Below are 23,204 nucleotides of genomic sequence, written 5' to 3'. Positions count from 1 at the left end.
GGTTACTATCGTCATACCTTCATTGGCAGTATGTGGATGAGCCAAGTTTACTTTCCATGCCTTCCAGTTTCTTCCCTCCAGGTCTATTACTACCACCAGTAACACCAACCCACTTCTCACAGTGAGGGAAGTTTCCTTCTACTCTTAGCCTAGTTGCTAGCCATATATGAATAGCTCTCACAAAACCTTGGTTTTTTAAGACTTTGGCCTTCAAGAATATATCATACCACAGATCTTAATCCTGACTACTCAGGCTGGAGGAAAATGTCCTAGAACCCCCAGCAATTGTGCAATCAGATATACCAACTTCTCAATAGCTTTAAGTTCCTTGCCAGAGTCTCAGTGCTCACCTGCCTTGTCCAGGAGTACCCTGGAAGAGCACCATGTGCCAGTGGAGAGACAGGGTGTGCGTAGAAGCTCCAGGGTAGGAAGTGAGCCCACATGCCCTGGGACTTTGAACTTAAGACAGATGCCAGTTGGGATTGGTTTAGAGTCAATACCTGCCTTAGCCCAAATTTCCTCCAGTTCTGAAAGAATCTGCCTCCTTTTCTTTGAAGAATTCGTTTTTTCCATTGTTCATGGCATGTCAAATATTTCACATGTGACAAAGAGGATCCTCACCTGCCTAATACAAGGTGAATATCTGGCTTTGACTAACTCAAGTCAGTTTAGGTGCACTCATAACATTCTATAAGGTAAAGTTAACCTCTAGTGGAAGGGACATGCAGCAAAAATGAAACTTTTCTCTCACCTTCCTGGATAATTGTCCCTCCTGGTATACCTTAGTGTTCTGAAATGTTACAAAAGGCATAATGCAAGTCATGGCACTATACTGAGAAATCGTTTAATAAGTTAGTATTACTCATCCATTAATGATTAATGCTAGCGTTTGAAAACTCTTGTAAGCAGAGCTTTTCTAGGCTCTCAGGCTTGTTACACATCAGATTCCATGTTCACTACACATTTGTCCTCTTCAAAGAGTGCAGGCAGGGGAAGGCATTTGAGGAGCCTGTGGAGTCTCCTACTTTCCATTGAAAATAACACTTCCCGTGCTGCTCGCTTAGGAGTCAGCGGAACCATGTGACCAACCTAAACGTGATCGCACTGCCAGCCAATCGCAGAGGGCAGAAAGGCCAATCCCAGTTCACACCCTCCGGACAGTGGCAACTAAAGGGCAGGGGCATTCGGAGACGTAAAAACCCCAGGCATTGCCCGAGAGGCTCCTTGACCACATACTTTAAAGTTCGCTCTCACTTCAGGAGCACGTGACTGCAGGCAGGCAGGGCCCCTTAAGCCACCTGGCTACTGGAGCTAGGGGCTCTGGAATGGGTGTTTCGGGCCGGGGCGGCTTTCAGTCCCAATTCCCCGCAGCTGGCAAACAAGCCCCTTGGCGTCACATCTGAAGATCACTTCTGGGACGCGCTAGGATTCTGACTGAGTCCTCTCAGAAGGGCTTCCTGTCGCTTGTCCAGGAAAGTTATGAGGCCCCAAGTGGGAATGTGGCTGAAGACCAGGCAGGGCCCCCAAGACCCTGCGGCAGACTCTAGGGACCCGACAGTAGTCACACCGCCCTTCTCAACAAGACAGGGCCACACACTCGCTCTCGCGCTGTTCCTTTGATTTATTGTTTAGAATGAAGGCTAATTACAGTCACTAGCCTAGGACTCAATTCCTCTCGAGGAAACGTCAACGGGAAGGAGGATCAGCAAACTAACCTGATTAAGTCTTCGTTCCATTCCCCCTCCCCATTCAGCTACACGAGAGACCCGAGAGGTTTCCAAATGCCGCCCGAGGCGTGGAAAAGGGAGGGGAGAAGCACCCAGAGGACAGTCCTGCGTAAAGCCCGCTCCTCCCCTACCCCGCACGCCGGAGAGGCGGCCCCGCGCCGGGGGAGACGCAGTCTGGATGCGCAGACTGCGCACTGCCCGCGGCTCCGCGGAGCCTCCCGGCTGCCGCCCACCGAACGTGCGCCCGCTCACGGCCGCCGGAAGACTCCGAACCCCGGCCCGCACCTGGCGCCCCGCGTCCCCGGAGGCCCTCACCTTCGCCCACCGTCCGCTCCCACACTCCCTGAGGTTCGAGGGGCGCGCCCCGGGCCGCCGCGCACGTCTCGGCCCTCTACCTCCTTCCTAACACTCCGCCTGGCAGAGGAGGCAGAACCATTGTTCAATGCTCAGAAGCCCACATACCTCAGCCCCTGTCAAGGGGGCGAGAAACGAGGCAAAGCAGCGGCTTTGGGGGAGGCGGTGTGAGGGATCGAAGACTAGTTCAGGCGAGGCGTCAGGACACCCCAAACCCCACTGTTCCCCAAGCCCGGCTCCCTTTAGCCGCGGCGCTGACAGCTCAGAGGCGCCACCACTGAGGGGAGGGAGAGAAGGCGAGAGAGAGCCGAGAGGCGCCTCCTAGGAGGCGGGTGGGCAAACGGAGACCTGCGCCTCGGGGTCTCCCGGTGCCCCGGCTGGCTCCCGGCCGCCGGCGGAGGGGCGCGTCCTCACTCACCGGTTCCGGTGGCGCCGCTCTCCCAGGGCGCCCAGCACAGCGCGAGCAGCAGCCAGAGCGCCCAGCGCGCGGACGTGCCCATGGTGCCCGCCTGGATGGTGCCGCCGCCGCCGCCGCCGCCGTTCGCTCCGCACAACAAGTTACCAGCCCTTCCGAAAGGAGGAAGAAGGTGGGGGCGGGGAGGGGAAAGGGGGAGAAGGAGGGGGAAGGAGTTGGGGGGGAAGGGAGCGGGGAACAAGAGGGCACCCCCTCCCCTACAACTTGCACAATCTCCTCCCCACCAGCCAACCCACCCACCCATCCACCTCCCCGGGCTGCAGCAGCAGTGCAAGCCGAGCCTGCGGGCAGAAAATAATGCAGGCGCTGCAGAGGAGGGGAGGGAAGGGGAGGGGAAGGAAGGGAGAGGGGGTGGGGAGCCAAGAGCAGAAGAGAGGACAGAACAGAGAGGAGCCGGTAGCGGAGCACCCACACCGGCGGCGGCTGGAGCTCGGGGTGAGGAGCTGGGAGGGGGCAGGAGGGGGAGTGGTCAACGGGAGGCGCGGCGGGCGGGAGGGAGCGCGGCGGCTTCAGTCCTCCTTTCCCTCGACGCGCTCCTCTTACACGCGCCGGGCAGCTGGGTGCCCGCGCCGGGAGTGTGCGAGTGTGAGCGTGCGTGCATGAGTGACCGTGGTCGTGGCTGTGGCCGCCGCCGCCGCCGTCGCCACCCGGGCTGCTTTAGGGGCCCGGCTGCTCCGCGAGGCCGCCTGGAGCTCACTGGGGCCCGGGGCGGCCGCTGGTTGGCTCGCGCACCGCCCTCGTCTCCAATCCCCGGTGCCTGTCCTAATTTCCTGATCCAGGGAACCTGCCGCCGCAGCAGCTGTGCGCTCTCTACAGTCATTACTGTACCCTCCCGGCAGCCGCCAGCAGAACATGCAGCAGCAGCAGCAGTTAGCGCTGATGCAACTATCTTTGCTATTGCCACTGCCTCCCCACTAACGGGGCGTGCACCTGGGGGGTACTTGCAGTTTCTAGGGGCAACAATCATCTCTCTACCACCCTCTCCTGCGCCCCTGAGAGAGGCTGGTAGGTAGCATCTTCTTCGGGCCTCCTCTCTCCACTCAGAAAGTGATGAAGCTGAGGGGCTCCAAACGTTTGGGGCGCTCAAATGTGGGGTTTGGGATGTCGGTCTCAATCGCACGCTGAGATGCCATTTTTCTAAAAACTAAATGTGTCTTTCAGTGAGAGAGTGTGTGTGTTTGAAAGAAAGAGTGCGCGCGGTTGTGACTGCTTCTCTGTAATAGAACAAGACTAAAATAACCCAGCCTGGGATAAGGAGAAGGGAAATTGCTAGCGCAGCTTTGCGTTTGCTCATCAACGATTATAGTTAATTGCTAATTGCACAAAATGATAGTTTGAGGGCCTGTAATTAAAAGCTTAACCTTTTCTTGTTTGGAAGAGACGGGCCCCATACGTTTATTCCTCTTGATATACTTTGTAACATTCAATTACAAGAATCGAGGAAAGAATAAAGGAAGCAAAGGCAAGACTCCTAGAAAGGACTGATTCTTCTTTTGTGCCTGACAGTACCTGAGTCTATAATTTGCTTTTTGTGTACTTCAGTTTTCTTGCACACTTAGCCCTGGTTGAGGTGCATTGTCTGCTGTGGTCTGCTAAGCATCTAACCAGAGTGGGAGGGCACATTGAGCGATTTCACTTTCTTAAATAAAAGGTTTTTAGGTATTTTTAAAAAGTTGTTTTTATCTTGATTCAAACTTGGAAGATTTCAATAATATCATATTCTGACTCTATTCTGTTGGTGATCTGAAGAGTAGTGGGCACTGCCTCACTGTCTTCTCCTTGCCCTGGTTCTTGTGGAAATTTGTCAAGGCTAGCAATCAGGGGAGATGTCTGTTAGGAACTTACTATATCCAGGAGACACACAGGAGAGGAAAATTCCAAGTCAGGATATGTTTCTGTGGGACCAAAGATATCCTGATTGTGACTGCTAAGCCTGAAAGGGCTTAACTCTAGGTATGGAGGGGATCTTGCACTATAGTTCATTTTGAATGCTATTTTGCCCACCCTGTGGTTACATAGTTGATACAAACTGCAGCAGTCACACAGGTTGCATGTGAAACAACTAAAATTTGTTTTTATGACATTTAGTAGTGAAGATGCATGCTGGTGTTATTCACCAAACGGCATTGAGATGTGATGGGAAAACCTTAGTGCGTGATGTCTTTCATATTCTCAGGGTTCTGAAATGCCATCTGATGAGCTGTCGCTGTACACAAGAGGAAAGGAGTAGAGGGGATGGGTGGAATCAATACGAAAAGAGGCAGCATTAATAAACAGTCATATGACTTGATTTAATACTTTTCTCAGAGATATAGGTATACTACAAGCTATACATTGATATGGTATAATAAGACTTATCTTTGAAAAACATGTGTACTTTCTAATTCTCCAAGGGATATAAATAAACTTTCACTGAACTTAGCTGCAGCTCTATGTTCAATCCTGTAACTTTTTTGTTGACTCAAAATAAAGCGTTACTTTTGGCTCCATCTGTGATCGACATATAACTTGGTAAAAATCACTGTGCCTGTCTGTGTCTGCCTGTTGGCCAGTAAACTGAAAATAAAACCGACCCACATTATATCAAAGTGCTCCGTGGCCTCACGGACCAGCTCTCTGCAAGGCATTGTTTATTAGAAGAAAAAGGTTGTATGGAGAAATGCATTTGATTATGATAGAAAGTAGCTAATAACTAAAAAGATAAATTGATAAGTGGAGATGGAAGTGGTTGAACTAACTGAGCTAATTGATCATAAGTGGAGACTGAAATGGTTGAACTAAGTGGGTTCAGATAAGTTGACACTGCTGGATTCCTGATGCCTTCAGGTAAATGCAGAGGCAATCCCATTCCCTCCTACAATCCACCACATTCATTTATTTGTTGAGGCAACACATACTGAGCATCCCTCGCTAACAGGCAATGTGCAAAGTAGTGGGCATACAGAAGTGCTTATCTAGGAAGCTCAGCATCTGGTAGGGGAGGCAGGCAAGTGGGCAATTGTAGTACCCTATGTATAGCACTCTGATTAAGAGATGCTTAAAGTGCTGTAAGATTGCAGGGAAGAAGCAGCTATTCTGGCTGCAGGATGAGGGTATCAGAAAAGGCTTCACAGAGCGTTTGTTTCCGAGCTTTTTTCATGATTTTTACCCAGTAATCTGAATTCTCCCTACTTCTGGACACATGGTAGGATTGGACATCCTGGCCCCCTTATGGTTGGATGGGGTCGAAAGACTAACTTTGGCTAATTATTTGTGAGTCTAAGTTACAGGGTGCCACTTTCAGACTGGAGCATTTAATTGCGTATAGGAGACACTCTCTTTTTGTCTGCATGGTGACAAGAAATGTTTAAGAGGTGGCTGCTGCATTAGTCCAGGTCTCTGAGTGATTAGATTCATTTAGAACTACCCATGTGAGTAGTTCCCTGCTGTCTATGTGTCTTTAGCAATGTTCACATAGAGTAGAGGTTAGCAACCTAGGGCTCATGGGCCAAGTCTAGCCAGTCACCTGTTTTTGTATGGCCTACAGATAAGAATGATCTTTACATTTAAAAAGAGTTTTACAAAGAAGAGGTATAGTGTGCAACAGAGACTGTATGTTGCTCACAAAGCCTAAAATATTTACCATCTAGCTCTTTAGGAAAAAAAACAAAAAACAAAAAACAAAAAACTTGCCATCCCCTGACAGAATGGGTGAGAGAGTAGTAAATCTTTGTCATCTTCACCTACTGAGATTTTGTTACCTCAGCATAACCTAGTGTTAACCTGACTGATACACTAGGGGAAAAGGGAAGGAAAACCATGGTTAGCAGAGGGCACAAAGCCAAAAGAGCAGCATGTATTCAAGGCAATGGAAGGGATTCAGGGTGGTTCAAGGGTGGGGTTCAAGTGGACTAACAATGTGAGGTAAGGCTGAAGAAGAAAGGCAAGGACTGGATTAGCTGGAGTCTAGGGTGTCATGCTAAGGCTTTGGATTTTATCCTATGAACCATAGTAAGAACTTGTGATAGATTGTCATCAGAGGCTTGACATCCAGTTTCTTTTACTCTGACAGTGGTATGGAAAACAACTGGTTTAGGTTGTGGGATAGAGTCAGACTAGAGGAAGAAACATTAGTTAGAGGCCCCAGTAGTGAGGGAGTGCATTAAAGAAAGTAGAGGAGGCCGGGTGCGGTGGCTCACACCTGTAATACCAACACTTTGAGAGGCCGAGGCAGGCAAATCACTTGAGCTCAGGAGTTCAAGACCAGCCTGGGCAACGTGGCAAAACCCCACAAAAAATACAAAACACTAGCTGGACATGGTGGTGCGCACCTATAGACTCAGCTACTGGGGGTGGAGGGAGGCCTGAGGCAAGAGAATTGCTTGAGCCCTGGAGGGTGAAGGTGCAGTGAGCTGTGATCATGCCATTATACTGCTGCCTGGGTGACACAGGGAGACCGTGTGTCAAATAAAATAAAAATAAAAAATAAGAGGAAGAAACTACTGTTTGATTAGTCAGAAGCATTCAAATAATTCCTCCATGAGATTTTTCTCCTTGTTTTTTTGGCTTTATCTCTTTGACGCATTTTCCAAACATGTATAATCCATGTGTATCACTGGCTATGTCTGCTAAAAGTACAGATTCTCAGGCCCCTCCCTTGATGATCCTTTTTCAATTGGTCTAGGGTAGAGCCCAGGAATCTGTATATGTAACCCTATTTCAGTTGGTTCTTAGAATTAGTCATGATTAAGAAACTGTTTTAGAGAATGACTTCTTCAATGCCAATTAATTGCTAAGTAGGTTTACTTCTATCATATTTGTGTAACTTAATTTGTCACATTTCTCCTAAGGCAGTAGGTTAGGATCCATCAACCTTAGGGTTGATGCTTGTCATTATTTTTCTTCAAGGTCCTTAGACTAATAATATTGGCATCAGAAATAATCTTCAAACCAATTTGCTAGTTTGTAGTACTCATCACTGTGATTTCTACCCCACAGCCTCAGCATAAAAAGAAAGGAGTGAAATGAGCTGTCCTCTTCTAGGGCCATCCCCTTCTGAAGTGTTTCAATGGTAACTTCCCAGGCTTCATTCCATTATTTTCTAACTGTGTGACAGTCCAGGAAAATGAGTGGGATTTACCCCTTCTAGTCTCCATGAGTAGAACCTGATGGTCAAAATCAGTGGGTCACAAATTTTAGCTTCCATCAGAATCACTTGGAAGGCTTGTTAAACCATAGATTGCTAGGCTCCACGTCCAGAGTTTCTGAATCAGTAGGCCCAAGAATTTGCATTTTTTATAAGTTCCCAGATGATGTTAATGCCACTGGTCAGGGAGCATACATTGAGAACCACTGTTCTAAACCCATTGACATTACTTCCCCCCTCAGCTACTGTGATTGGTTTAAGGGCTTCAGCCAGTCAACCTATGGCCTTCCTCTGTTTGCATTGATTGGATGCTTCAGCCCTAAGCACAGTACAAAAGCTGGCTCAGTTACGATGAAGCTCAGGGCTTTTGCTTGGTTAGAAAGCCATTATCTTCTGAGTAATGAGATGTGTGGACGTAAGGCCAGAACTGCTCCTGCCATTTTGCCACCTTGAAGGAAGCCAGCTGGAAGATGAAACTGACTCATGGAGAAGAGGAAACTGAAATAAATGGCCTCAAATTTGTAAGCCCAAGCCCAGATCAACTTGTTTCAAAAGCTGCCATTCTGTGATACTTCTCGCTTACCTACACCAAAAAATTCCCTTTGCTGCTGAAGTCAGTTTAGATTGAGTTTTCTCTTACTTGCTACCTAACTGACAGAGGTGCTACCTAACTGACAGGTATGGGCCCAGGATTTCAACAATGTAAGGCTGTGGTCCTCAACCCTGATTGTACATTAAAGTCTCCTGGAGAGCTTTTAAGACTATCAACACAGGAACAGCTCTATCTAGGCCAACTGAATCACATGTCTGGGAGTGGGGCCTGGGCACGAGCAGTTTTTAGCTTTCCAGGTGAGTCTAATGTGCATTCTAATGGTGACTCACTCGGTGTCAAGCCTAAATGCCCTCTTGAGGGATGTAATGTGCTTACTGGAAAGCAATAGGCAAAACTCTGCCCATGGCCACCCAGTGGAAACCACATGGCTAACCCCTCCTGGAGGGCATTCAGAAGAGGAATACAGGTATCAGTAAGGACTGTTTTGAACAACTGTATTCTTATGTAACCTGGCCAAATCAACTCCCCACTCTAAATCCGGGGTTAATGTGGACTTACTATAAATGAATGCTGATTGAGGGTTACAATCTAGTAAGAACAAGGTTTTGAAATTCCAAGGCCAAAGATAATTTTACAGACTGCTTTTGAGCAATTTTAGAAAGAAAAAATGTGGCCAAATGTGGTAAAAATAGTTTCTGGTTGGAGAGAAACTCCAAAATGGGTTGAATATGAGGCTAGACAAATGGTTATTAACTGGGAGCAATTGTAGACCCAATAAATGTTTGTCAATGTCTTGAAACATTTTTCACTGTCATGCCTGGGGGAGATGTACCCTCTACTGGGTAGAGGCCAGGGATGCTGCTGAACATCCTGCAGTGCACAGGACTGGGCCCCACAATGAGTTATTCAGTCTAAAATGTCGGTGGGGCCACAGTTGAGACATTCTGAGCTAGACTTAGGAGAAGTCAGATGGCTCTGTATGTGCGAAGTTTTTATCTGAGTTGGGTGGCCTAACAGAAAGATGTTCTACTCACAACAGAGCAAGGACAAACTGGGTTTTGTCCAGTCAATGACAGATGTGAATACAGTGTCAGAGGAGGTTGTGGGTAGATTTACAGACCTGGGAGATTTAAAGCAAATCACACGTAGTTTATGTTTTAAGTTGAAATAGGTCAATGTAGGACACATTCTAGGCTGCATTGTGAACTCACCAGGGTTCTTTGTTTTGTAGGGTTGAGTTTTGTTTCCTTTGGTTTACAATGCAGGAATGAAATACTGGGCCATTTATGTTTGGAAGCTCTGATAATTAATTCCTACGACTCTGGCCCCAAATTTGATTGTTCTAATTTGTCATAAATGTAATTTATAGGAGGTTTTGGAATATAGGGCTATAGCATTTAAAACACTCTGACAATGGGAGTTTCTATGGAAATAGAGGCATTGTGGCCTCTACCGAGCCAGTTAAGCATAGATTGCTCATTAGAACATAAGCATTTTAATCTGCAAGGTACAGTAATGCAGCAAATTCTTTAAGTACTACCATTTCACCAGGATATTTCATTTTTGAACTTTGAAGAGTTTTGTGGAAGTAGATAGTTGATTTAATGTTTTCTTACTTGGTTATGTAAGGAGGTTTAAATTCATATTATACTGCTGCTCACATTCCTTGAAGGGCTGAGTTTCTGAATGAATATGCTTCCTTCCAGCCTGGCTATTTGGGAGGGTTATGTCCTAGCAACTCTATATTGTTTTGGAAACACATTTATGAGGAGTTCTAATGCTGATAATGACCATGTCTGTAGAGGGGAGGGAAGGCCCAGTTTTTGAGCCTGGCTTTAGTACATACAGTACATGTGAAAACTGCAAGCAACTCAGAATTGTTGGAGGATAGATCCCAGAGGAGATACCAGAGAGGAAGGCAGGTACAATTAAGGAAGCCATTTGTATATTGTTTGTTTGTTTATCCCCAAAGCATTTAGTAAGCCATTAAAGGTTTTTGATCAAGAGACGATTTGTTTGGATATGTATATTTAGAAATATGACTATCTGAAAAGGTGATTATGTCTGTATGGGATCTAGAGGGCACTCATGTGGTACTTGAAAGCCTTTGTGTGTTGAATGAATGCAGAGAGGCGGTATTGGTTAATGGTTAAGAGAGTGGGTGCTGGAGTGAGTTCCTCAGTTCAAAGCCTGACTCTCACCCTGTGAAATCTTAGGCAAATTATTTAGCCTCTCTTTATGCCTTAGTTTTTTCACCTGAAAAATGGGAATAGGAAGAACACCCACTTCTTATGAGGGTTGGATACATTTATAATAAAGCATTTAGAACAGTGCCTGGCATATAATAAATCAGCAGCTTCAATGTATAAGAGAGGCAATTACAGGTATGGGCCCAGGATTTCTGCAATGTAAGGCTGTGGTCCTCAACCCTGATTGTACATTAAAGTCTCCTGGAGAGCTTTTAAGACTATCAACACAGGAACAGCTCTATCTAGGCCAACTGAATAACATGTCTGGGAGTGGGGCCTGGGCACGAGCAGTTTTTAGCTTTCCAGGTGAGTCTAATGTGCATTCTAATGGTGACTCACTCAGTGTCAAGCCTAAAGCTGTGGCCACTGGGGTATGGAAGGGGAGCTGTGTGGTAGGTTTTGAATGAGAATGCACTCTTAGGGAGACAGGGATATTGTGACTGTGGCAGGAGAAACAAATGCAAATTCCTCCTAGTGTTCCGGAACAGCCTCCCAGTTCTCGCTTTGTGCATCCTGCTCCTGGCCCAGCATCTCACATCCAGCTAGATTTGTCAGCTGTAAGGGGGCCAAGGACCATGGGAGGTCAGAAGCTGGGCACAGCTAGACTGTTTGGAACCCAGCTGGCATCTACCTATCAGGTGATGGATTATATATCACTGGTCTCATGCCTTTACAAATCAATCTACCAGGAAGGACTTGTCGAGCACCTTCTGTGGGACCTACAGTGTGCCAGGTGACTGGAGGGCAACAGCCAGATAGCAATGTGGCTGCTCTTGGGGGTGAGTTGTTATTGTTTTGTTTGCTTTTTCTGCAGGAGCCAAAACTCAGGCTTGTTAAGTGGTAATTGACAGTCCTTTCTTCTAAAGAAGTTTCTCTTGGATTTGCTGCCAATAGGAAGAGTATTATTTCTCAGAGCACTATAGCATTCATTTATCGAGTGCCCACTCAATTATGAGGCATGACAGAGTTTGCCATCTAAAAGAGGAAAGACCACTTAATGATTCCTAGAGTCAAAAGTCTGGAATAAATGGATACACAGATCAAAGAGTTAAGGGGATTCTATTGTAATTGGAGAAGCACTTTTAGCAGGAGCCAGGTCTTCCACTGAGATCTTAAAGGAGCTCTTGAATGAGTTGTGTGGGAGGGAAAGTATGTTTTTGAACGTAAAGAAATAGTCATTTGGCCAGGTGCAGTGGCTCACGCCTGTAATCCCAGCACTTTGGGAGGCCGAGGCGGGCGGATCACCTGAGGTCAGGAGTTTGAGACCAGCCTGACCAACATGGCAAAACCCCCTCTCTACTAAAAGTACAAAAATTAGCCAGGCATGGTGGTGGGCACCTGTAATCCCAACTACTCGGGAAGCTGAAGCAGCAGAATTGCTTGAATCTGGGAGGTGGAGGTTGTAGTGAGCCAAGATTGCACCATTGCACTCCAGCCTGGGCAACAGAGCAAGACTCCATCTCAAAAAAATAAATAAATAAAATTTTTTTTAAAAAGATAATTTTCAGCTGTTCCTGTGATAGGATAACAAGGTGTAGGCTGTGGTTTTATTGCTAAACCATGGTGGGAGCAGGTTTAAGACCTGGTAGAAAGTGGAATTCTATTTTGGAATTCTGTTTCCCCCGACCTCAGGAAACATTTGAACTCTCTCAGAAGGCGTGTTTATCACAGCAATTTTCAGGGTCTCATTGTTTTTCTGAATGGACAAGGCTTGCGTGTGAGAGAAATAAGAAATTTCACCCTTTAGGAGAAGTTTCCTTGTATAGTTGAAGAACTAGTCATGGTTACTGACCCAAATTAAAAGATAATTGATGGTTAATGACCCAAATCAGACCTTGTTCCTAAATTGACTTGGATTTGCTTTAGAAAGAAGATAATGAAAGGTCATTTGGAAGTACCAGAGCGGTCTCATTGTGGATAGAGATGGAGAGGGGAAATGTTGGGATTGGGAGGGGAAACTTGGGGAATGAGACATACTGAGACTGCTATTGACTATAATATTTGCTTTTTGTATTCTTAGCCATAATACCACAATTGATATTGATAACACCACAATATCAACAGTGTCCTTCTTTGTAATCAAAGCTTTCTACTTTGCTGCTATGAGAAGTAAATACTGTGAAGGCAAAAATTATGATTTAAATACTTGAAGGGCTTACTATGTTTGTGGAATTGAATTGGAATATGGGAAGAGATCTTTTAATCAGGTTTTCTTGGTGAACTCTAGGCACCTTTCAGGGCATCTACAAGGAGGATGGATCATTGTTTAGTTTTCTCTATATTTCTTCTTCCCTCCCTTCCTCCCATTTGCCAGGGACTGCAAGAAAGGACAAAGACAAGATGGAGAGAGAGTTGGCTGGCATAAAGAGTGCTCAAAACAAAATGACAGATGCTGGCAAGGACATGGAGAAAAGGGAACTCTTATATGGTGTTGGTGGGAATGTAAATTAGTACAGCCACTATGGAAAATAGTATAGAGTTTCTCAATAAACCAAAAACAGAACTGCCATACTATCCAGCAATTTCATTACTGGGTGTTTATCCAAAAGAAAAGATGTCAGTATGTCAAAGGGATACCTGCACTTGCATGTTTATTGCAGCACTATTCACATTAGCAAAGATATGGAATCAACATAAGTGCCCATCAATGGATGAATGGACAACGAAAATGTGGTATAGCTACACAACAGAATCCTATTCAGTTATAAAAAAGAATAAGTTTATGTCATTTGCAGTAACATAGATGGAACTGGAGGTCATTATGCTGAGTGAAATAAGCCAGGAACAGAAAGACAAATATCTCATGTTCTCACACTCATGAGGGAGCTAAAAAAGTTGATCTCAAGGAGATAGAGAGTAGAATGACAGATAGCAGAGGCTAGGAAGGGAATGGAGAGGGGGGATGAAAAAGAGGGGCTGGTTAATGGATACAGATATACAGTTAGACACAAGGAATAAGCTCTAATGTTTGATAGTAAAGTGACCATAGTTAACAAGAATGTATTATGTATTTCAAAATAGCTGGGACAGAGAACTTGAAATGTTTCTAACACATAGTAATGATAAATGCTTGAGGTGATGAGTACCCCAAACACCCTGAGTGAAATGTTACACCATCTATGCACTAACAAAATATCACACGCATCCTATAAATATGTCAAGTATTCATATCAGTAAAAACAGTTTTTAAAAAGACTCCTCAAAACAAGCAACAAAAGATACATGAAGGTCATAGGAGATCTCGTCTTTCCTTTACAGTGACTTCATCATAGACCTTGCCCAGCTAGAGGGGCAGTTTTCTAAATGTGAAACAAAAAAATGATCACTATGTCTTACATAGTATGAGAAGAATGTCTTGAGTTTGTGTGTTGCCTTTCTTCTGAGCAGGTTCAAAGTACTTTGCAAACATAACATCAGTACTCCCTGGGAGGAGGCTGCAGACAAATTCTGAGGAGAATAATCCCTTTTCAGCAGTTAGGAGGAGCTCAGGCACAGATCAGCTACCTCACTGAATTTATGCAAAGTGTCCCCTGACTGTTTTAAGCCTCACACATAGAAAGATGTCATTAATACTTAATGTGGCTAGATGAAGTTTAAGTGAGATCCTTGATGAACTCCATGCCTTATACTTTAAAAAGGTACACTGTACACTTTTATAGTTTATTTTTTTCTTGCCAGTGGCCGTTCTTAGAACTGGCCTTCCTCTAATATCTGTTTGTGGAGCAAGACAAAAATAAAATGAGAACAAAACAAGAGATACCAAGTAGTATTTGTGTTAGCATGACTTGGTACCAAATTGGATCACCTCAGGTAAAACTTGGAGTCTTACAGGACCCTCTGAAGAGGGAAATGAAACATCCGTTTTCCCTCTGTTGTTTTGATTAGGATCTTGTAGCAAAGTATGGCAGGTAAAAATTCTGTTAGTAACTTGAAGGAAAAGTAAATCAATAGTTATAACTTGGCAGCCGTTATAACTTCTTTTTTTGTTTTTACAAAGAAATTTAAGGAACATCCACTAAAGTTGCTGCTGTTTTCCTTTTTTGATTCTAGCCTCCCTCCTCTAATCCCTGTCCTGTCTTCTGTTTGGCTCTCTTAAGAAATCTCGGGAGGCCCTGCCCATGGAAGAAAGTTTATAGAATATGAAGAGAAATGGAGCTGTGTCTTGTAGATCTAATATTGTTTCCTCTAATCAAGTTCACTTCAGGAGACAATTCATTGGAGAAATTACCGGAAATATTGCAACAAGGATTATTTGGAAATTGAAGGTGAAAACAGGAACTATTCATCAGGTCAAATTCTTTTCCCATTTCCTTTGTCTCTAATATGAACTGGCTTCAGTTGGTTTCTACTAACAGGTCTAATATACTGTCAGATAGAGCAGCTCTTCTATTAGAATCTATTTTTTCCTTTTTTGTATATTTTCAAAATTTATTAATGTTATTTTTAATTGACAAATCATAATTGTATACATTTATGGAGTGTGATTTGATGTTTTGATATATGTATACAATGTGACATGATTAAATTAACCTAATTAACATATCTATTACCTCACTCACCTATCATGTTTTATGGTGAGACATTTGAAATTCACCCTCTAGTTATTCTGAAATATACAGTGCACAATTGACTGTAGTCACCCTGTTGTGCAATAGATCTCGAAATCTATTCCTTCTGTTTGATACTTTCTTCTATTTGATCAACAGCTTTCCATTCCCTCCCTCCCCACCTACCCCAGCCTCTGGTCATCATCAGAATCTTTCTTTACTTTTCCTTTTTTTGAGACAGAGTCTCACTCTGTCACCCAGGCTGGAGTACAGTGGCGCGATCTTGGCTCACCGCAACCTCTGCCTCCCAGGTTCAAGCAATTCTTCTGCCTCAGCACCCCCTAGTAACTGGGATTATAGGCGCGTGCCACCATGTCCAGCTACTTTTTTGTATTTTTAGTAGAGACAGGGTTTCACCATGTTAGTCAGGCTGGTCTCGAACTCCTGACCTCAGATAATCCACCTGCCTCAGCCTCCCAGAGTGCTGGGATTACAGGTGTGAGCCACGGCGCCTGGCCAGAATCTTCTCCTTAATCACCAAAGTATTTGTGGTAGGAAAAGTAACTGGCCATCTAAATTTTGCTCAGCTATAAATACTTGTCCTGTATCTAGACTTGGCAGTGTACACATTTGGATTTACAACCAAAGTAGCAAGTTGACTCTGCTTTTCTTGTGGTCATCTGGATTTGGGGTGCAGGGGTGGGTCTTTGTATTTTTCTCCCCAAACACTCCCTGGTTAATTTAAAAAAATCTTCTTGGGGGTTTGTGGGAGTTATTGGTTTATAGGGATTAAATAAGAGACTGTGATGTTTTGTGGCATCTATTTAAAATTTCACTGCCAAATTCATCTTCTCAGCTTTTTTCGTCATACACATTATCCTGGCTGATAAATTTTCAGTGTCTTCCCTTCCCAAGCCTAAATCAACCCCTTGATGTGGGCACTTGGAAACTCCTACCCCCACAAAAACTCCCTTTTCCCCCATAAAATTATGTTCCCTTTTCTCACCCAGAAATACTTGCTACAGTACTGTGTTTCCTTTGGTCTTGATCTCTAGTATCATGCAGAAGTGGATCTGTGGAATTTTTGTCATTATATACATGTTGTCATGTTCAATAAGGTTAGAGATCCCAGGAGCATTACACTTTTTGCCATGTAACTTTTTCTTCCTTTTGTTATTTTTAACCTTTTTTTCAAGTGCATTGACATTTGTAATGTCTGGGACCATAACCACAGAGCCCACAGTAGGAGGCCCCTGCATGCACACACTTAAAGCACCATTTAAGTGACTAACCAGGGTAATCTGTATCCAGACTATACTTATCGTGTCTTCTGTAACCACTGAAATTCTACTGCAATCAGAACTCGGACTGAAAATGTTTAAAGCCTTGATAAAGTTGTGACCTTTGGAGGACATAGCATGAACCTCTCATAGACAGGACACTTTGTACTGTAATCCTTGTGTAACATGGCAGCACAGAGTCTTGGACCAGATACAAGAGACACTTATCTTATACTAAAGTTGTTTCACGGAAAGAAGTTAACAGTAAGGGTCCGCTGTGTGTAATTTTAACCACTGAATGCGAATCTATAGTACTTGTTCACTGACATAGACAATGTGGATCAAGCACCACTCTTAACATATAAACTCTGATGGGTAGGCACTGGGGAGGCGGGAGTACCCATGTCTGTCCTATGTTCAGCCTGAAGATGCTCCCATTGGTAGTAGCAAGCACCAGTTTTCCAGGTCCCAGAAGCCTGTAGCCGCTCTCCCTTACAGAGCTGCATGTGGTTCTTGGGTCTGGGTGAGCTCTCAGAGGTAGTCAGGAGAGCGCTGCTTTGCTCTCCAGAGTTCAGAGGTGCCCTGAGAGGAGACTGGTGAAGCCCAGTGTTTGTTAAGGGAAAGGAAGAGTGGTGCTTGTTAAAGCAACATGGGATGTCAGAGCATAAAGAGACCTTAAGCTCCCTCATTATGAGCAGGAAAACATACTACAAAGTGGTGCTCTTTAAACTTCTGGCTCCCTTCCTCAGGCTCTGTAGGACCTTTGAGTTCAGGAATGCAGGGGCTAATAAGGTGGAAACGTTTGGTAATTCCAATATGAAGTCTGCAGCCCCCAGATAAGATTTTAAGTTGTATGGGTAAATGTCCCATTCCATTAATAAGCAGCTGAGCAAGTAACAGGTGGGAGTTTGGGTATGAGTGTGTGTGAGTTGTGTGTGTTAGACGAGTTTCTGGCCCACATTCAATATAAAGTGCCATCTAAATTGTAAGTAATATTTTATCTGCTTATCTAGAGGATGACTCTAGTTACTTTGCTTAAGAAAGAAGGAAAAAACTTTCAAAGACATGTTGTAGAAGGAACTTGTTCGACTTTGAGATGGCTTTGCAAAAATTTCCATCACCTTAATATGGTGTGACCTATCCTGGCGTTTGGATTCAAAAGGTAGGGTTTTTGTCCAGACTTTGCAATCATGAGCTCTGTGTCCTTGACAAAGTCCCCTAAGTCCCTCTGAGCCTCACTTTCTTCAGTTGGGGAAAGGAAATAATTCTTGCTCAACTTCTGGCCTTTTATAGCATTTCATCTGGATCCGAAGGGAGAATGAGTATATAAAGTGACTGTCAGTAGTTTTGGTGGAGTGTCCAGTGAGGTTTTCACTGGGACAGTATATAGATATTAGGAATTTAAAATTGTAAGGAAGAAAGCAGGATAGAGGTAAGTAAACTTCCGTAAGGACTTTAATGGCCCTCCTGGGAGGGAAGGGACCAAACTCTCTCAACCCCCTCTTCTTGTAATTTCAGGTTACAGAAACCTGTGAGTGGTCTGGGTGATCCAATGCCATAGGAATATAAAAAGATCCCTGTATTAAAGTGTCTATGGGAACAGAGTTGTGCTGGATGTTAGCGATGGCATTGGATCTTGCCTTGTTCCAAAAAGTGAAGGATTCTGCTTTGAGCAAATGGCTTGGGCATTTGAATCTAAAAAGATGGCAGCTGGTAGCCCAAATCACTTTTGGCGTAGAGCATCCTCAGCTGAGATAACACTGAGTAAAGAAGCCTCCTTTTTTTTTTTAACCTGAAGATCCACATTATTCAGACAGGGGTTTGCACTCTGGTAGGTAGGAGAGTAGAGTGATTCCCAACGCTATCAGTTGCCCCTTCAAGTAAGAAATATCTTGAAATGCCCTTTCCCTGTCCTGAAATGAAAATCATATATAAGATATACATACATATATAATCTATAAAAAATAATCAAAATAATGTCCTGATTATAATATAAAGGAAACATGAAGGGAAAATAATTTATAAAAAAGCAATATGGCCAAACCACTTCAGAAGACAATGTGCAGTGGTCAGATATTGCACATGTAGGATCTTCATGAATGTGGCAGCCCATAGGTCATCGTATCCATATGATACTGGTGTAGTAGAATAGAATGGACACTGTCATATCACAAGTAGTGTCGCTGTTAGTGACATGATTTTCTGAAATGGTGAGCCACAATTGATGATGTTCCAAGTTAAATACATAGCAATCTTCCCTTTTCTAGACAGAATAGCTGCATTCCTCAAAAATTCAGTTATAAAACTTTAAAAAAGTAATTTTTGCTTACATATAAGGCAAAATCAAAACCTTTGCTCAGATAATTATAAATAAGGAGGAAACCCTTGATGCCTATTGGAACATCTTTGGATATATGAAGCATGTAGACCTTTTTTTTGTTGTTGTTGGGGGTGGTCTCACTAATTTGCTTAGGCTGGAGTGCAGTGGCATGACCGTAACTTACTACAGCCTTAACTTCTGAGCTCCCAGTCATCTTCCTTCCTCAGCCTCCCAAGTAGTTGGGACTACAGGCATGTGTCACTGTGCCTGGCTAAGGTTTTATTTATTTATTTATTTATTTATTTATTTATTTAGAGACAAGATCTTGCTATGTTGCCTAGGTTGGTCTTGAACTCCTGGCTTTAAATGACCCTCCTGCCTCAGTCTCCTGTAGACCATTTTTCTTGATATGTAGGATGTATCACCTGCTTTGCAGGATGTCTGGAATCCCGGCCTACTAAAAGCCAGCAACGCAAAAACTTCAGTCATTATGACAACTAAAATGTGCCCTCCTATTTCCAAGACACCCTCTGGGAATGCTAACATTGTCATAAGAAACTCTAGGGTAGAGGCCCAGCCTCACTTAAACTGTTTTGGACATAGCTGGAGGTGACCGTGCCTTCTAGTGAAGTCAGGGTTAGTCAATGGAAGACCTTTTTAAACTTCATGGGACACCAGGTTTCTGGACTAATTTTGTTTTCTGAAGCAACTGTCTTCTGTTACAAGCTATTATGGTACTCTGGAGATCAAAGAAGCATGACTGAGTTCTGGCTCTAGGGGCTAACTGGGAGAAAGCAGGACTGGCAGACCCTCTGCCCATGAGCAAGTACCTGGAACTTCTTAGCTCTATTGGGGTGAACAAGCCATGGAAAGAGGATTTAAACTTTCTGCTCTTCTGGACAAATGGAGTCCCAGTGATGTCATGTTTAAGAGTATATATTTGGGAGTTGGACAGATCTGGGTTTGAATCCTGTTTCTATCATCTGGTAGCTGTTTGACCTTGAACAAGTTACTCAGTGGTCTGAGCCTGAACACTAAAATGGAGATAGACCTACTGTCTTAGTCCATTCCTGCTGCTCTAACAAAATACCTTAAATGGAATCCACAAACAACAGAATTTATTGCTGATAATTCTGGATACTGGGAAGTCCAAGATCAAGGTGCCAGCAGATTTGGTGTCTGGTGTGGGCCTGTTCCTCGTAGATGGCAACTTCTAGGCATCCTCATATGGTAGAAGGAGCAAATCAGCATCCTCAGGCCTCTTCTAAGGGCACTGATCCCTCATGACCTCATCACCTCCCAGATGCCCCATCTTCTAATACAATCATGTTTGTAATTAGGATTCAGCTTAGGAATTTGTAAGGGACGCAAACATTCAGACCACAGTACCTACCTAGAAGGCTGGTGGTGAAGGACAATGAGATCTTCATAAAGAGCTTTGCATTGTTCCAGGCACATAGTAAGAACTTAGTTAACTCCAGTGAACTCCAACAACTTAACTGTTGTTGCTTACAGTCATACAGTCATCTTTTGGGGACTTTTTAAAACTTTTAAATTCAGGGATATATGTACAGTTTGTTACATATGTAAACTGGTGTCACGGGTGTTTGTTGTACAGGTTATCACCCAAATATTAAGCCTTATACCTATTATTTCTCCTGATCCTCTTCCTCCTCCCACCTTTTACCATCTGATCAGCCCATTGTGTGTTGTTCCCCTCTATGTATCCATGTGTTCATATCATTTAGCTCCCACTTATACATGACAGCATGTGGTATTTGGTTTTGTGTTTCTGCCTTAGTTTGCTGAGAATAATGGCCTCCAGCTCCATCCATGTCCCTATAAAGGACATTACGTCATTCTTTTTGATGGCTACCATAGTATTCCATGGTGTATATATACCACATTTTCTTTATCCAGTCTATCATTGTTGGGCATTTAGATTGATTCCATATCTTTGCTATTGTGAATAGTGTTGCAGTGAATGTACATGTGCATGTGTCTTTATAATATAATTATTGATATACCTTTAGGTATATACCCAGTAATGAGATTGCTGGGTTGAATGGTATTTCTGTCTTTAGGTCTTTGAGGAATCACCATACTGTCTTCCACAATGGTTGAACTAATTTACACTCCCACCAACAGTATATGAGTTCCTTTTTCTTGACAATCTTGCCAGCATCTGTTACTTTTTGGTTTTTAATAGGGGGCTTATATTTGTGGGGAAGGGCATCAGTGACAACTGATGCTACACAGAACCATCCTGTGACAAGGTACAGCTCCATTTCAGCAAAAAGGGATGAGAGTTTTTCTAGAAAGTCATTGAGGGGGAAAACAAGTCAGCTCTGGATTATATTGAAGGGCCTATCTTAAACGTGATAGCAAAGATCTTCTCTATAAACCTTAATACTTAAGATTATGTACTTTTAATACTTCCTACTGAGTTCCAAAGAGCCTGGGTAACAAGGCAGTATGATGATCACACAATAACCTTTATACATCAGGATGCCATGAAATTCCAGGTTTACTGTCTCATGTGACTTATCCCCAGCTAAGCAGAGCTAGAACCTATTACTGCTCTGCAAGGGCCCTGGAACAGAAATTCATGTGATTGTTCCTTATATACATGCTTTTCCTAAAAAGTGAATATTAAGGTGTCCTTTTGTTGATGCAAAGCAAGCAACTAGGTACACTCATGCACACACATTTTCCCAGAACAACACAGAGAAAAACTGTTTGAATATGTTTAATGAAAACATTTTGCCAGCTCAGAAGTTCTTAAAGAGATCCAGCTTTCTTGTGGAAAACAGCCCAGGATTCACAGAGAAAATATTGAAGTATTCTTCTTTTCCTTGATCAGTGTTGTTTTGCCAAAGAAGATGCTGTCTGTCTTTTTCATTGAAGAGTGAAAAGAAGCTCTGATCATATGTCTCCATCATTCCATGGGCAATTGTTCAAATTTGTTTTCCTCCATAACAGTGGGGCAAGTGCTTTTCTTATAACTGTCTTGGTTCATAAAAACTTTAAGACAAAAAAATAAGAATATAAAATAAATGAGGACTAAGGGGAAGGATAAATATGGCAAAGGTAAATACGGAAAATGTATACCTGTGGAATAAACATTTGTAGGCTTCCCAGTGACTAGAGCAAAGAGGAAAATCCCATTTGGTTATGTGATTTTAAAAAATGAAGTTTTTTAGGAGGAGCTCAGTTGTCCCTGGTGTTAAGAACAGAAGTAAGTTTTCTCACAGTTACTCATAAAAAGTATTTTGCGCTCTGATGATCAGGTTCCTAAAATGCCCTGCAGTGACTGCGACTGAATTGTGTCAGACCTCTTGGTATAACGTCCCTCATTCTTGGCATTTTGCCAAAGTGTAATTCTATAAAGGGAAAGAAATAACCTCTAGGCAATCTTCCATTTATACTGTTTATTTTCAACTGAAGTTTTGCGAAATATTGAGCAGCAAAGAGTTAGAGGTCATCTCTGATAAGTACCTGGAATGCAACTCTTCTCAGCAGATGGGAAAGTGCAAAGCCACAGGCTTGCAACATTTCACTAAGTTGGGCAGAGATGACATTCCATTATAAATACGAAAAGGAAGCCCAAAGATATGGGGGCTGGAAGAGAAGGTCATCCACCTTGACATGTAGAGAGGCAAGTCCATCAAAGAAGTTGTAGAAACTTTGAGAGGAAGGGGAAGAAAAAAATGAACAATAATTTTGTTAACTTAAGATAACCACTATTCACACTTTTGTATATTTCCTTTTTTTTTTTTTTTTTGTCTTCCTAGTGGGTAATGTTAACACAATCAGAATATGCACACCGCTGGGTGCAGTGGCTCACACCTGTAATCTCAGCACTTTGGGAGGCTGAGGTGGGAGGCTGTGGTGAGCCCAGGAGTTCGAGGCTGTGATGAGTTGTGATAGCACCACTGCACTCCAGCCTGGGTGACAGAGCAAGACCCTTCCCCCTGACCCCCCCAAAACACTAGGCATACAATTTTATATCGTTTTTCACTCAATTAAGCACCATAAAATTAGTTATTATATTTTGTTTTATTGGGATTTGTGGGCTGCTGTAATATAATCCCCATCATGGCTTCTGACCTTCTGTAAAATGTATCATATACCCCCTGCCATGAGTAACTGATGCTTTAGGAAAATTAGCGAAAGAGACTGTTTAAATAGACTGGGAATCAATAAAGAGGCCAGAGGGGATGTAGGAGGTGAGAGCTGAGTGTGGGGAGGAGTTCAGCAGAAACAGAGAATCAGAAGGGGAAATGACTGGGAGAACATAAGCCCCAACAGAATTTACTCACCACTTGGAGCTCCCCGTGAATGTGGCATTAGGGATTCAATTTTATCTCAAGATGGAACAAGTGCACCTTTTGTAATGTTTTTAAAAATATAAATGTGTAAGTTCTGCCCTTTCATAAAGAGGTAGAAAGAGAACAGTGGTGGGTCATGATAATATGGTAGTACAATTTGACAAGATTTCTCTCTTTTAGCAGCAGCTTTCCAGAAATCACATTTTTCCATAGTCGAGAATTTCTCTTTTTTGGCGGGGGGGG

At 43.5% G+C, this 23,204-nt stretch overlaps 1 protein-coding gene and 1 long non-coding RNA gene across 3 annotated transcripts in view; one reads left to right on the top strand and one right to left on the bottom strand.

Annotated features, from left to right (window-relative positions):
* Positions 1–3,102, bottom strand: part of VLDLR (very low density lipoprotein receptor) — a 32,948-nt gene extending 29,846 nt beyond the window's left edge. For both annotated transcript variants that reach the window (XM_011988348.1, XM_011988349.1), the window contains exon 1: positions 2,500–3,102. In XM_011988348.1, coding sequence (XP_011843738.1) covers positions 2,500–2,800 — 301 coding nt within the window. In that variant the 5' untranslated portion in view covers positions 2,801–3,102. The remainder of the gene's footprint in view (positions 1–2,499) is intronic.
* Positions 2,164–23,204, top strand: part of LOC105545415 — a 93,166-nt gene continuing 72,125 nt past the window's right edge. The window contains exon 1 of the long non-coding RNA XR_001006916.1: positions 2,164–2,668. This is a non-coding gene — a long non-coding RNA (uncharacterized LOC105545415). The remainder of the gene's footprint in view (positions 2,669–23,204) is intronic.

The sequence above is a fragment of the Mandrillus leucophaeus genome, unplaced genomic scaffold (genome assembly GCF_000951045.1).
Source record: "Mandrillus leucophaeus isolate KB7577 unplaced genomic scaffold, Mleu.le_1.0 Scaffold329, whole genome shotgun sequence".
Classification (NCBI taxonomy): Eukaryota; Metazoa; Chordata; class Mammalia; order Primates; family Cercopithecidae; genus Mandrillus; species Mandrillus leucophaeus.
This window is presented reverse-complemented; position numbering and strand designations above follow the sequence as displayed.